The following is a 15,000-nucleotide window of genomic DNA, read 5'->3' as shown; positions in this document are numbered from 1 at the left end:
ATCATACTGGCGTTAAGCACTTGTGAGAAATAACTTTCTTTTGACTGTTTACGACGCCAAGTAATATTAGGTACGGCTTTTTATTGTCTAGACGCGAGTCTTTTAATGGAAAATACACCACTCGTCAAATTCATCCGAAACTATTTCTAGAAACCGAGTGGGGTTTTGTCCATAACTTCACTAATGAGGATATTGATGATGCCATTTACCGCTTTTTGAGGGTTGTTTGACGGTTCCAACAGTCATTGTGTCAATAAAATGAAAACTACACAGTGGCTTGAAGATACGAATAATTATCATTTACTCGCGTTAAAAACAAGATTATACTCACTCGCTGCGTTCGTCCGTAAAGTACTGTTTTTACTACTCAAAAATAAAGTTAATATCTTCGGTCCGCCGTATAATATTAATATTAGCGTGTTTATAATCCACCAAATATTTTCGCTCGCATCCAATTGGTCTAAACATGACTGAATTTGCCCAGCTTAAACTGGGGAATACCGATATATATTCCTCCAATTTTGAAAAGATCCCGCGAGTTTTGAAAATTTTCGGAAGGAAATAAACACAATTGCTTCTATTTGACTTTTTCTCGAGATTCGTTCTCGGAAAACTGTTCGCGTAATGTCCGCGGACAAATATCCCAGCATATGTTCGTGCCAAGTGGAGGCTTTTATTCATCTACAATTATGATTATCATAGTAAGCGGTATTGTCCACACTTACATAATATTCTAAGAGTTTTTAAGAAAACGGCCGAGAAGCTTAAATGTATGCTAAGCTTGATGGTTGTGAACAAGAAGTCCATAATTCCGCCAAAATATAAAACACTCGACTCCGTATCATGCCCATGGCTCCCGAAAAACCTCTACGCTTGGGAATGTTAGGTTGGTTGCCCGGGCCCGGGGGGGGGGGGGGGTGTTCTTTCAGAAAAGTTGGGTGGGGTTGTGGGAACTACTTCCCAAAACCCTTACTCTATTTATGACCAAAATCTGCGAGTTTTGCTACCCTATATATGACCTAACCAAAAATTCGATACCTATTTATGACCGTTGCGGCTGGCACAGTTACCCTAAACATAAGTTATGGAGGGCTTTTGTTGACGGTCTTATTGATAGTGATGAAAAAGTAGCTTCGTCCAAGAAACATACCCAATTCAAGACTAGAGTGCTAAAACCATACCTATATAGCCCATATAAGGGAGTACCGCCTCCCCTGCCCTCCTTCCCCCATCAGGGTTGGTAGACCCTTGATAACGACGAGCTTAAAGCCTTGTTGGCGCGAGAGGCGAAATGACGATGGCCTGTGTTGTTGAGTGGTATTTAAATTTTGTTACGCACAAACGCATGCAGGTGTGTCTTGTGTAAATAAGACCGATATTTAGGATCAAACTCTGCTTTCTGATTACATTCGTTCGTGCTGTTTGAGGCGATGTGTCTATTAAAGTGCTCGGAAAACTTCACTGGTATGAACTCTACTGCAAACCAGGGTTGCGAACTGTTCGCTGTTAATTCACCGTCTGTAAAATACCTAAAGACGCTTGCTTATGGTATAATCATGTTATTTTCTCTGCTTGGAAATACAGCTATAATCGTCATAGTTTTGAAAAACAAACGAATGCGGACAACGACAAATTACCTCATTGTCAACATGGCCGCATCTGACCTTTTAATCTCTTCTTTTGCCGTGCCCAGAGAACTTACGGAAATTTACACTGGTCCTCGCAGATGGCTCGTAGACGGAATAGTAGGTTTGATTCTGTGTAAGCTTGTCCATGTCTTTCAAGACATTTCTACCGCGGTGTCCATCCAAAGCCTTGTTGTTATGGCCATTGACAGATATCACGGAGTGGTTTTCCCATTTCGCCCTCCGATTGCGACAAGTTTGTAAGGTTGTGATTCCAGTTATTTGGACTGTGGCGCTTGGTGTGCACGGCGTTTATTTTTACACTGTACGGCTGATGGTACAAGATAACAAGACTTACTGCTCTTTCAGCTGGGTGTCAAAGTTTGAAGAACGACAGACACAGGAGCATTACTTTATTTTCATTTCAGTGTTTCTATTTTTGTTACCTTTGTGTGTGATTTTTTCCTTATATGCACTTATTGTCTTAGAGCTGAGAAAACGTCAGCGTGCTGGAAGTAGTGCATCAGCATTGAGTAACCAAAGACGGCGGGAAGATTGGGCAGTAATGAAAAAGATCCTATGCATAGTTTTCCTTTTCATTTTATGCATAACCCCGATCACTATTGCGGCACTTCTCTTTTATTTTGTATGGGACTGGCATATTCCTTGCGGAATGGACAAATTATTTCAGGCAGCGAAGTTCTTTTTCTACTCGAATGCTTCTTTAAATCCATGTGTGTATTTTGTTTTAAATGATAAATATCGCAAGGGATTGAAAGATTTGTTAAGACGGAATCGCTCTCTTGCAGAAAACAGGTATGGCTTGCCGATGAACGTGCTTCAGGACAGAGAAAATACAGTCTGGTCAATAAGGCGCGATTATTCAGAAATGGGGAGTTAGCTGGATATTTGTAAATGTGGTCTTGCCAAGATTAATGTTTTCGGTTAGCTAATATTTCCTGTGAAAAATTGGTTTTAGTTTGTGTGTCCTAGCCGATGATGTTAACACAATTTCCTTAGGGTATTCCAAAGAAGGTAAAGTTAAAAATGTTTTAATGAGAAAAGCGTTGTTTTAGTTTTTAAAAGCAGACCTAATTGGTGTTGTCGTGAAAATCGCCTTAGGTTACATGTATTATGAATTTGATACCGACCCAGTTTTTAGGAGAGCTAAAGCAACAACGATTTTTGACAAGAATAGAGCAGAGCCCCTATGAATCTTTCAACAAAAAATTTTTGGATAGGTAAATAGAGGGGTCAGCGAGTGATTTAAAGGTAATTTTGTGAGAATTTTCTCCACATTTTTTTTTTAAAATTAGATTAGTCACTGTGGCACTAAAGAGATAAAAGACTTTTTAGTACCGGATTTAGTTGTCGTCTCCACATTACCAATACCCCTGTTACAGGAAATTTAATCCAACGTTTCCGAACTATTTCCAACGTGTGGAAATTATCTGCAGCACATTTTACGATTCATTCGAAAATTATTCAGCAGCTGAATGTGGGGTTTTAGAGAATAATACACGTTTCTATTTATTTTTTTACTTAGAGGGCTTTATACAAACAAAATAATATTGTTGCTTTATCTGTTGGAAAAACATTTGCCCTGAGTCTTCCAATCAAAATCGCAGCTACATATATTTATGTAAGCTCGTTTAAAAGCAGGTGCTGTTTTGTTTTGTTGGTGGGTGTCATTGTGATAAAGCGTGACTAAAATTCTGTCATAGCTTGTCACAAGTATAGTGATATGGTATCACTTCCTGGGGAATGATACGATATCGTTTCTTGATGGACACGCGGGTCCTGTTGGCGTTTGGTCGCAATCTTTAATTTCTCTGTTCAAATGTTTAAAACTGCGAAACCTGGGAACAGTCGTGTTTACGTAATGCACTTTGTCAGTTTGTTTGTTGGCTGTTTGACACTAACGCGAAGCAAACATTAAATACAGCTTTATTGATCATCGTGATGGTCCGTATTGTTCAAAATTGTAAAACATACTAAGAGCTTTAAAGCTTTACGAAAGTCGCTGGTGAAGGTTTTCAGCGCTCGCTACTTTATGGATCGATAAGTACCGCAGCCCTGTATTATATGATGCTTAAATAATGGCATCAAACGAGTACTGAAAATCATTGGAGAACGGAAACTGATCATCGTCCTAAAATAATACGTAATGATAACAACAATGCAAACTTTCAAAAACAGCCTCAATGCTAGCTTTAATTCCTTATGATTCACGAATTGATTCCAAAAAGCACTAACCGGGTACAAGAAAGAACTGATAGAAGTTGTATAGATGCAACTTTGGAAATTGCAGAGGACTAAACCAAGGTGGGCAAGACCACTTTAAGGACAAACGTGCGGGGTTTAATATGCAAATGTAGCTTTCTAGCAGTTTTTCTTGATCAGACGCGACACCAATTAGCTTGTTACTTCAATTCTAATCGAAAATTTCAGCTGGCGAATAACATCCAGTGGTACATTTAATTGAATATCAACTTAGCGATATTTCATGAAATCAGGAGCCATAATCGGGGACGGAGACCGTAAGCCTTGGGATCCGCGCGCACCTATGATTGGGACAATTTTTCTATTTTTAGAACAAATTGCGCCATCCTTACGTCATATATCCGCGCGGATCCGCGCACGTGTCGAGGGCTCTCGCGTGGATGTTGTCACGTTGAGTGATCAAATGGTGAGAGCTGCGAGATTCTCTTGCAGATTTTTCGCAGCGATGGCAGGGAATAAGGCAGGGAATAAGAACCAGGACTCTTATATGTAGTTTTATGCTCTGAGCTAACGGAAAAGGTGAGTTTTTATTTTTTTTTCGCGCTGTGAATGAATAATATCTGCTCGCGCTAGTTGTACGCGTAAGTTTTTCGTTTGTTCTGTGAAGAAAAGTTATGTAAGAAAACTCTTTACTCTGGTATCGAGTTGATTTGTGAGTTTCCCAAAAAATGCTTAATCATAACCAAACCCTGTTTTTGATAGTTTCTTATGGTTTCTGTTTGTTTGGCGAGTTTGCAAAAGTGTTTGAAAGGAAAGTCTGACGCGTACATTCAGTAACTCATTTGCATAGTGCAGCGCGCGCTCTTTCAAGTCCGAGTCGGTGTTTTCAATTGTCAACAAACCTTGACAAAGATTTATTTCGTGGTCTTTTGTGCCGAGATGCTGCAACAGTTTTCACGAACGCCAAAAGGCTACTAATATCATGTGTGTTTCTTTAACATAGTGAAATTTTACGCGGCGAAACTAAAAGAAACAAGGAGTTTTGATAACTCAACCAAAAAAAAATCAAAATCGTTATTCGAGTTGATTAAAGAAAGCGTCGTCGTAATTTTGCTGATTATTTCTGCTGTATTCACATATTTTCAGCTAAGCTTTTAATATGTTCTCAAATATTTATCAACCTTAAACATATTTAAAAACTAGAGATATTATATGAGTTCGATGTACGTTTTCACAAAAGTGGGAAGTCCAATTTGTCATGTTTTACTGACTGTACAAAACACGCATCGGCGGGCGCTCTTATTCATCGACAACAGACAATTATTTTTACACAAACAAAACTGAGCAGCATCTACAGACATAAACTTTCTTGTCGCTTATTGGGCCTTGATAAAACATCAAGCGTTGCTTACAATTCAGGCGAAACTCAAACTTGCAATTATTTTTTTTTTGTTTTACTTTTCGGTCGAGATAGACTCTGGCGAAATCCTCGCAAGCCTGTGGCAAGAGGAGGGAAACTTTGGAGTTCGGAAACGCTGCTATATCCAAATATACCCAACTAGTTTTTTGCTGTGGTTTGGAAGAGTTGTTAATCTTCAAGATATGTGAAACTTAGAGTGGAGTGATATGCAGCTCATGTAAAAGAAGCATCCGTCGGAACACAACTTGGTCAGCGATATCATATCTAAGCTTAAAGCGGAACATACCTAAATTCGATACTTCACTCAAACTAGAGCAGCTTACGACGAAAATACTTAAGCAAAATTCCAACAGATGTAAACGCGTTGAGTTGTGGGCCAAAAACATGACAAAATTTCGGGAATTTCGGACGCCATTTCCCCCGCGCGACATCCGCAAAAATCCTCGCAGCATGTACGCGCGTGTGCCTCAGGCGATGGCGCAATTTGTTCTAAAAATAGAATTATTGTCCCATATCATGGGGACAACCCCAATACTAGAAATGGGGCGCGCTTACGGTCTCCGTCCCCAATTATGGCTCCTGATGAAATAGAATTCTAATGCGACGGAAGCAGTGAATCTGAATATACCTTTTATGAATATAAAATCTCAACATGCAGTAAGAGCTGCTTAAATGTGAATTTTATTATTGCGCTCTGTCTTTTCGCAATGTTCAGAAGTCTTGGTTAGGCCTTGGTAAGTTGTAATTATAACATTTTCCTCGTCCTTGATTATTTTGGACGTCATTATAGTCGTTAAATATTAGCTTTCTTCAACGTGACAAAGGGATACAACTGGAAATTTCTTCGTTTGGTAATATAACAATTATAACGTAATGAATGAAAAACGTAATCCATTGGCAGCGAATTTCGATGAAAATGCTCCCAGTTTTTAGCATTTACCACGCGTTGATATTAAAAATGTTGCTGAACAGTAATTGAACGTCCAAAGGCGGTTTTCAGATTATCGAAGAGGACTGAGAAAGGATTCAAATGGAAAAAAAAGTAAGAATAAATACATTAGGGAAAGATACTCTCGAACGCAGAAGAAAGAACGCCAAACTGATTATGCAGAATATTGAGGAGACAGGGCATGATCAAATCAACTTTGCTTCACCGTTCTTCTTTTTACATTTGTCGGCCGGAGTAACTGGTGTTCTTTCATCACCAGCGATGATTTAACTCGAATTTTTCGTGGTTTATCTCACTGTGCTTGGCAGAATAGCCTTGAAATCGTTACCCTGGCGATATGGCAGTGCTAAAATAGAGTTTTTAAAGAAGAAGTGGACGGCAAATCAAAATTATTCAATATGGAAGGCAAATTTCCACTTCCACACAAAATAGAACGGATGCTGTAAATGTTTGTCGGGCATCGCGCAAAATGCAATTGCGACCCATTCGACAGCGGTGCAGATGTTGTCAAGAACTTTGGCGTTTTCTTGGAAACTTTTAGCGTGTGGATGGAATTCCGGATCTAGTGTAGCGGCTGAATGTTCACTTGAAGCTTGAAAAGAAGATCAACAAAAGCCCTTCGCAAATTATGTTTATGGTAATTTAACATTGGTCTGAACTAAGGAACTTATTATAACACAGGTCTCAAACAGGGTTTTGATTTAAGGGTTAGGTCATAAATAGGGTTTCGAATTTTTGGTCAGGTCATAAATAGGGTAGGGAATATCGCAGATTTTGGTCATGAATAGGGTAAGGATTTTGGGAAGCGGGCCGCACACCCCCACCCGATTTTTCTGGGAGTACCCCCCGCTGGGGTGAAATCTAGTCAGCTTTAGTTTACGTGACCTAGCCGGTGATATTAACACAATTGCCTCCGGATAGTCTTAAAAGAGTAAAGCTAAAAAATATGTGTTTATGACAAAAAGGGGTTTGTAGGAAGTGTTATTCCTTACGGCATTCTGAATTTGACACCAGCAAGCAAAAACTTTGTTTAGAAGAGAAAAGAGTCTCTATAAATCTTTTAACAAAGTTTTATATGGACAGTGGAAATGTAGAAGGGTTAGTCTTTGATTTAATAAAGGGAATTTTGTCAGAATCTTTTGGCAGTTCTGCGTTTAGATCTGTACTAATACTTGCAAACCTAATACTATTACTTAAGGACCTAGCAATGGTTGAAAAGCCGCTTTTAAGTAACAGAAATTATTTTAAATTTCAAACTTCCGAGTCAGTTTGCACGAGAACTCGCTGACACGTACATATTACCTTGACTCTAAAATGTTGACATCTGGACTGACAAGGAAAATCTACAACTGACTCGGTGAAATGTATATTGAATTAATGCCGGGAGATTCAGCAGCAATTTGATAGACCTTGCATGGACTTGGTGCACCATATGTCCTTGCTGAATTTACGTTTTTGCCATCATTGACGGACCCAACGCGACCTGCTTTCTTTTAATAGCATAATGTAAAGGCTATGTAAAATAACTTGGAAAGGCACTTAAAATCGGAATGACGTTTAAGTTCGCTTCTGGCTAAACTGAATTTATATTCCACATATCGCCTAGAAGACGTCTACAAAATATGTTCTTGTTCACAACAAGTCAAAAAGTCCAGTGAAAGTGATTGAAAAAAAAAATTGTGGCACAAAACAGGTAAAAGGTTTTGAGCACCAGATTCGCTTTTCTTTTGTCATTCTTAACACCGTTTTTAATAGAAATACTGTATTATCAAATCATCCCGAATTTTATCCTATTTTTCACTTCGCGTTTCCAGCGTCTGGGAATGCAGCACTTTTATGCAGTCGAAAGGCTTTTAGAGAATAAAACATATTTATAGTGCTTTTCACGGGATTATTTGTCTTTATACAAACTGAATTGTTGCTCTGTCCTTTGAATACAAATTTGTTGAAAATTCACCGAATCGACAACCTGTATTGTTTAACTACGTATTCACCGTGAGTATTAATGTGATAATTGTTCCCGATGTAGTTTCGCATGAATTTCCCTAGTGGTGTATTTTTCGATATTTTCCATTAAAACACTCCTGTCTAAATAATAAAAAGCCGTATCTAATCTTCCTTGGCGTTGTAAACAGTGAGAAAACAGTTATTTCTCACATTGCCTATCGCAGGTATGATCTTTTCCTGGTTTCGCAATGTAATGTGTTTTAATTAAAGGAAAGCTGAGGATGGTGACTACACGAAAGCAGTCCTCGCGTGTTCATCGCGGAGTAATATCATGTCATTCTCTTATCATCACTAACCTGATAATATTGTCCACGGGCGCTTACCATTTGTCACAATAAACCGGTTGGGATGACCATTGAATAATGGTAAGGGTTTTTCCAAAATCAGTAAACCAACCGAACGAGATGGCGCTTACCATTTGTAATTCGATTTCTCGTAATTGCTTGCCGCTGATGAGAGACTGGAAACTAGAAAGTTTAGCAAATGGTAAAGAAATTTCCACCGTTCCGTTCCGAACGGAAAAGAGGACTACCTCTGAAGGTAGTCTACAATTTCCGCACGGATTTTCCAGAAAATTACAGCTCCATTTGACTTTCAACCGAAATTTCCGGACTTTTTTGCTAAATGGTAAACACCCCATATCTGCCACTAGTGAGAATTTTGATGACGTCATTTCCCGCTTATTAGGGTTGTTAAAGGGTGACTTCAAGATACGAATATTACTTTGTCGTCTTAAAAACATGATTTTACTCAAACACTGGTCACAACATCAAATGGGACCATTTTGACATTTTGGCGTCCAGCAAGACTGACTACCATTGTCAGGTTAAGGAGACCTTGTTTATTCAGGAGTTGCAGCCAGCATTGAAGGCCAATGTCAAGAGTGAAAAATTTTCACTTTATTACGAAAGCTTTTCCATTGTGTCACTTAACAGACAATTTCCGTTTGAAACGTCTTAAATTTCTACTCCAGATGTTTTCTGTCTAGGTTCCAGACCCCCACTGATACATATAAAGAGCTTTCCAAAAAATTTTTACGGTTATACTTTTGAAAATGTATGTTGCCTAGCATACGAAACGTCAAGTTGATTAAATGCATGTTTTTTAAATGTTTATCACCGCTGTTTGCATTATATTTTTAATCAAGATTTTACTCACTTGCTGCATTCGCCCGTGAAGTATTGTTTTTACCACTCGAAAATAAAATTCAGATCTTCGCTCCACTGTGTAATGCTAATTTTTATTGTAAAGACACGGGTGTTTTAATGGAGAACACATGCCCACCACTCGTGAAATTCATGCGAAGCTACATCCGGGAGCCGAGCGGGTCTTTAATTCAAATATTAGCACAGATCTAATTACATCAAACGTAGAAAATCAAGATTCTGACAAAATTACCTTTAAAATCACACGCTAATTCCTCTATATTTTAACTGTCCAGATAAAACTTTATCAGAAAATTCATTGGAACTCTATTCTTGTGAAAACACCCGGTTATTGCTATCAGTTTTCCTTTCAAAAGTGGCCGGTATCAAATTCACAATACCCTAAGGCTACTTTTACCACATTACCACTTAGGTCTAGGATTTTAAAATAAAACCCTCATAAACACATATTTGTTAGCATTTCTCAGTTTCCTTAAAATATTCTTAGGAAATTGGGTTAGCATTACCGGCTAGGTCAGGCAGACTAAAGCCGGCTAGATTTTTGAGGGAAGCTATCCAAATAAATAACCGCATTTCAATTATCAAGCTAAGTTTTCATTTATTAATCCCTCCAATACGGAACAAATTATCTACCAGACTGCCTTTTATTCTGTCGAGGGGTGTATATTGATGTGCATTTAGTTTTACTGAAGCACGATCATCGGTAATTCATTCCTGTTGTCTTCATACTACAGCTTTCGTCTTAATAAATTTTTCAATCCCTTTCGATATTTATTGTTTAAAGCAAAATAGAGGCATGGATTTAAAGCGGTGTTTGAGTAGAAAATGAACTTCGCTGCCTGAAATAATTTGTCCATTCCGCAAGGTATATGCCAATCCCATACAAAATAAAAAAGAATTGCCGCAATAGTGACCGGGCTGATGCATGAAATGAAAAGAAAAACTATGCATAGGATCTTTTTCATCACTGCCCCATCTTCTCTCCGTCTTTGGTTACTCAATACTGATGCACTGCTTCCAGCACGCTGACGTTTTTTCAGCTCCAACAAAATAAGTGCATATAAAGAAAAAATCACACACAAAGGTAACAAAATTAAAAACACTGAAATGAAAATAAAGTAATGCTCCTGTGTCTGTCGTTCTTCAAACTTTGGCACCCAGCTGAAAGTGCAATAAGTCTTGTTATCTTGTACCATCAGTCGTACGGTGTAAAAATAAACGCTGTGCACACCAATCGCCACAGTCCAAATAACTGGAATCACAACCTTACAAACTTTGGATTTTGAAATCGGAGGCCGGAATGGGAAAACCACTCCGTGATATCTGTCGATGGCGATAACAACAAGGCTTTGGATGGACACCGCGGTAGAAATGTCTTGAAAGACGTAGACAAGCTTACACAGAATTGAACCTGCTAGTCCGTCTAGGAGCCATCTGCGGAAACCTGTGTAAATTTCGGTGAGTTCTCTGGGCACGGCAAACGCAGAAATTAAAAGGTTAGATGCAGCCATATTGACAATCAGGTAATTTGTCGTTGTCCGCATTCGTTTGTTTTTCGAGACGATGATGATTACAGCTGTGTTTCCAAGCAGCGAAAATAACATGATTATAGCATAAGCAAGCGTCTTTAGGTATTTTACAGACGGCGAGTTTTCAGCGAACAGTTCGCAACCCTGGTTTGCAGTAGAGTTCATACCGGTGAAGTTTTCTGAGCAGATTAATAGACACATCGCCTCAAACAACAGGAACGAATGTAATCAGAAAGCCAAGTTCATTCCCAAATATCAGTCTTATTTACACAAAAGACACCTGAAAACGTTTGTGGATGACAAATTTAAATACCATTTAACTATCACTACAGGGCATTATCAATTCGTGTCCTCAGGCCAGTCACATTGTCAACGAAATACTCTTTAACACAGACGTTTTTGAGAGATGGGCGGAGGTAGAGTTTTCTATTCTTTTGGCCGGTTTATAGACTTCTCGTTAAAAACGTCAGGTAGTGAATAACAAAATAAAGAGGTTATAAAATCATTGCTTAGAGGATAAACTCGAGCTACCGAAAGAGCCAACAAATTAACAAAATCTCTTTCATTTGCGTCGAAAAGCCCCGTTTGCTTCATCTTTGCCCAGTATTGCAAATGCATTAAAGTTCAGGTCAATACAGATAGCTTGAAGTAATAGCACGCCCACAAGGAAATATAATGCCTATTCATAAACAGCTGCAATTTAAAATTCTTTTGTACGCATTTAAATTTGCCCAGCTAATCTCGTTTGAGAGTAATAAATCTATTCGTAAAAGGTACAGCCACTTAATTAAGTCTTGTACTTAGCAGGTAAGCAATAAAGTTCATTAAAAGCAGCATATTCCTATTAAAAAATTATCAACGCTTGTTTGATGTAAATATCACTGGTAACCTCAGGTTGAATTTATATAATGAAGAGTTAACTAAAATGCAACCCCCGTGATGCTGTTTTTCTACGTGTCTAGTTTAATTAAGAACTGGTCAAAAACGACTTTAAAGCTATTCCGCTCGTGTGTAAAAAGTGGCATATCGCTTCCCTGAGCTGTCAGAGAGTGATTTAATCTTGGTGATCGAATGCCATAAAAGAATTATTGAACTCGGTTATCGCAACATGTCGTGACTTGTCATTGTCTCGTAGATCATTTATTTGCCTCATCCTTCCGCTTCGGCAAATAATTGATCTGCTCGCCATTGACAAATCACGATATTTTTCTCAACCTAGTCCAATTATTGTGAATGATTACGTGCACGAGATGTTATTCATAAGACATCAAAAACCGATGCGAAAGTTTTAATATAACGTAATTTTACATTTATTATTCAAATTTAGCGGTCTTGATAAACAGGACTCGCAGATTATTTTCACAATCACGTTGACAATGATATCATGATGATTCTTATCGCTTATTTTCAATTCTTTATGTATTTCTAACTCGTTACTGATAAGCAGTAAAATACGGTAACAATAAGGAAACAGTTCACTTCGTCTGTTATTGATAAGAAAAAGGACCCAGTCCTAACACGCGCGGTGTCTTGGTTCTAGCGTAACACCTTAGACGAAAGCTTACACAACTTAATCATAAAAATTACAATTTTCTCGGTTGTGATTGGCTTAAAAAGCTCCTATTTTCCACTAATTCACTTGCCAAGTTTTTATCGGACAGTTCAGGAAGCCAAACACATTCAAAATTGTTGTTTAAATCAACCAATCACATTCAAAGTTGTAGCTTAAATCAACCAATCACAACCTTGGTTTGGAAACTTGGGGAGCATGCCCCCGGACCTCCCTAGCAAAGAGCGTCTCCGGCGCTGGATTTTCATTTCAATTGGGTCACTGATAATACAGTAGGAACCCCTCTATGCAAAAATGCTGGCTGCGCTCCTGGCTCAGTCCTGTTACCATTACTTATCACAACAAAAAGACTGATTGTCGCCCATCCGAGTCATTTGTAGGAAAAGAAAAAGATATCATGTACAGACGTGTAGGAAAAAGGAAATTATCATTGCACTGGCCGGGAATCGAACCCAGGCCTCCCGCGTGCCAGTGGAGAATTCTATCACTGAACCAGCAGTGCTGATGTGGAAGAAAAGTAGGATGTTCATAGCGATTTTATTTTACTTTGAAACATGTTTTCTCGAATGAGAAAAAATGGCTTCAAGAAAGGGCTTCCAGCACTTCATCCACTGTTTATATTATTAATAAGTAATCATACGGTTTCGAGTTCAATTTGGACTTAATTTGTACGAGTGAGTGTTTCAAAAAGCTGAAACTGCACGAGCCGCTTATATTAATAGGAGATGCGGCCTTAGTTAACAGCGTACACTTTTGATATTAGATACCCATTTTATGGTCAATTGACACCTGCCAAAACAAGGTATCTCGTGACCATATTGCGAGCTCAAGTTTTGAGCTCATCGAGGTGACGTGTTTTTTAAAGTTAACCGCTGACCAAGTACCAGCTTTTTGATTGGATCGCTCAAACCGGGTTAACTTACTGTAGTAAGGGTTGGGTTGTTCGGAACTGAGCCAGCTAACGCTAATCCAGGCTTAAAAGTTAACCGAAGTATCAATTTGTCTTGTATAAAAATGTTTTTCACTGCTTATGTTTTGTGTGGTTTGAGACTATTCAAACTCAGAAGACAAACAATATAAGCGGAAAAACACACCGCCAAGTTAAAAAAATTCAAATCAAAATTCTCCCATATCCTGGGTTAGCTTAATCAGGCTTTGAACAACCCGACCTAGGAGCTCCGCTTTTAGGCTTGGATTCATTCTAAAGCGCATCAAATGTTTTCCATTTTCGTGACAGATTAATGTGGACGGAAGGCTTAACCGGAGAAATAAAGTACTCCGGCGTAGTATGGACGAGGTCTGGGTCGACTTGTTTTTCACTGGCTATTTAAGAGTGAATGCCTATAAAAATGGACCTAAATCGCCTATCAGTGGCACAAGTCGAAAAATCGATTTCGCTTGTATTTTGTCCATAAATAGGTCCTAGTAAGAATAGAAACGGACCGTAGTTCGTTTCTGCTAATACAGCTTTCTTTGGTAGAAATACGCCAAAAATGATTTCGACCCGATTGGGCTCAAAATCTACTTCCGGTTTTGCTGAATTTTCCGAATATTTGATTGCTTCGCGCTCCGCAGAACAGCTACTTGAGAATCTTTCAATGGATTTTATATTCAGTTCAGGTATTCGTAGTGTGACTGAGCGAAAAATAAAATAAATCAAAGTTAGTTTTGAGCCCGAAAAGAGATCAAACTGACACGCAAAATTTTACAGTATGTCACAAGAGAATTATTGAATAAAAACATCGCCATATTTTTCTATGGGCTATAACTTTAAATACCATAAAAACACTTTCTACGGATTAAATATACACCCACCTGTTAGGATATCAAAAAATATCTCTGGGCAAATGGTTTCAAGTCGCCCGCCTTGGCCTGTGTTTCTCGTAGATTTTGCCCAAAATCCGCCATTGGAATGTAAACAATTGCGTGACGCGGAGAGCCACTCTCGAGTAAAATATTCGTTTCCAGCAATCCGATGAAAGCAATTTTTGAAACGTTGTGTGGATAAAATAATGGAAAATGGTTTTTTTGTTGTTGTTTAAGTTAGTATAAATATATATGTTTTTTCATTTGCATTGCAACACCCACATCCCTGATAAAGAACGTTACTACAGTGCTCCGGGAAATGATTTTAACACTTGTTTGTTTTATTGATTTCACTGATAACTTACAATACAGTGGCAGTTTTAGAGATACACTTAACCAGTCCTCTATGGTTTATGGCAATTGAATTGCTGACAAATAAAGTCAAGTGGAAATACCATAATTTCTATAAACTACTAACTACGTGACGGCATCTCAGCTCTTCTAGCTGTGTAGAAAATTTGTACCTACACAATATGCTCAAACTCAGCTAGAAAACCTGGAATTTCTTGAATTGAATTAGTCGAGGAAGAAATTGCGTTTAAGTTTCAATCATACTGGGAAAAAATCCATCTTTTCTACTTTGGTTGTTTGATCAATTAACTGAAATTTGCAGATCATAACACTGGTAGACAAATCATGTAAACA

The 15,000-nt window shown here is 38.4% G+C and overlaps 1 protein-coding gene and 1 pseudogene across 1 annotated transcript; one reads left to right on the top strand and one right to left on the bottom strand.

Annotated features, from left to right (window-relative positions):
• The first annotated feature begins 1,411 nt into the window (after positions 1 to 1,411).
• On the top strand, positions 1,412 to 2,865 carry LOC149115785 (substance-P receptor-like; annotated as a pseudogene).
• Positions 2,866 to 9,968: 7,103 nt separating this feature from the next.
• Positions 9,969 to 11,262, bottom strand: LOC149115784 (QRFP-like peptide receptor). The gene has a single exon (XM_089285189.1). The coding sequence runs from the start codon at positions 11,118 to 11,120 to the stop codon at positions 10,119 to 10,121; it is 1,002 nt and encodes a 333-aa protein (XP_089141315.1). The 5' UTR covers positions 11,121 to 11,262; the 3' UTR covers positions 9,969 to 10,118.
• Between the last annotated feature and the right edge of the window lie 3,738 nt (positions 11,263 to 15,000).

The sequence above is a fragment of the Orbicella faveolata genome, unplaced genomic scaffold (genome assembly GCF_042242905.1).
Source record: "Orbicella faveolata isolate gen_17 unplaced genomic scaffold, um_ofav_v1 contig_13, whole genome shotgun sequence".
NCBI classification, from domain to species: Eukaryota; Metazoa; Cnidaria; class Anthozoa; order Scleractinia; family Merulinidae; genus Orbicella; species Orbicella faveolata.
The sequence above is the reverse complement of the archived record's forward strand: the minus strand, read 5'-3'. Positions and strand labels throughout refer to the sequence as shown.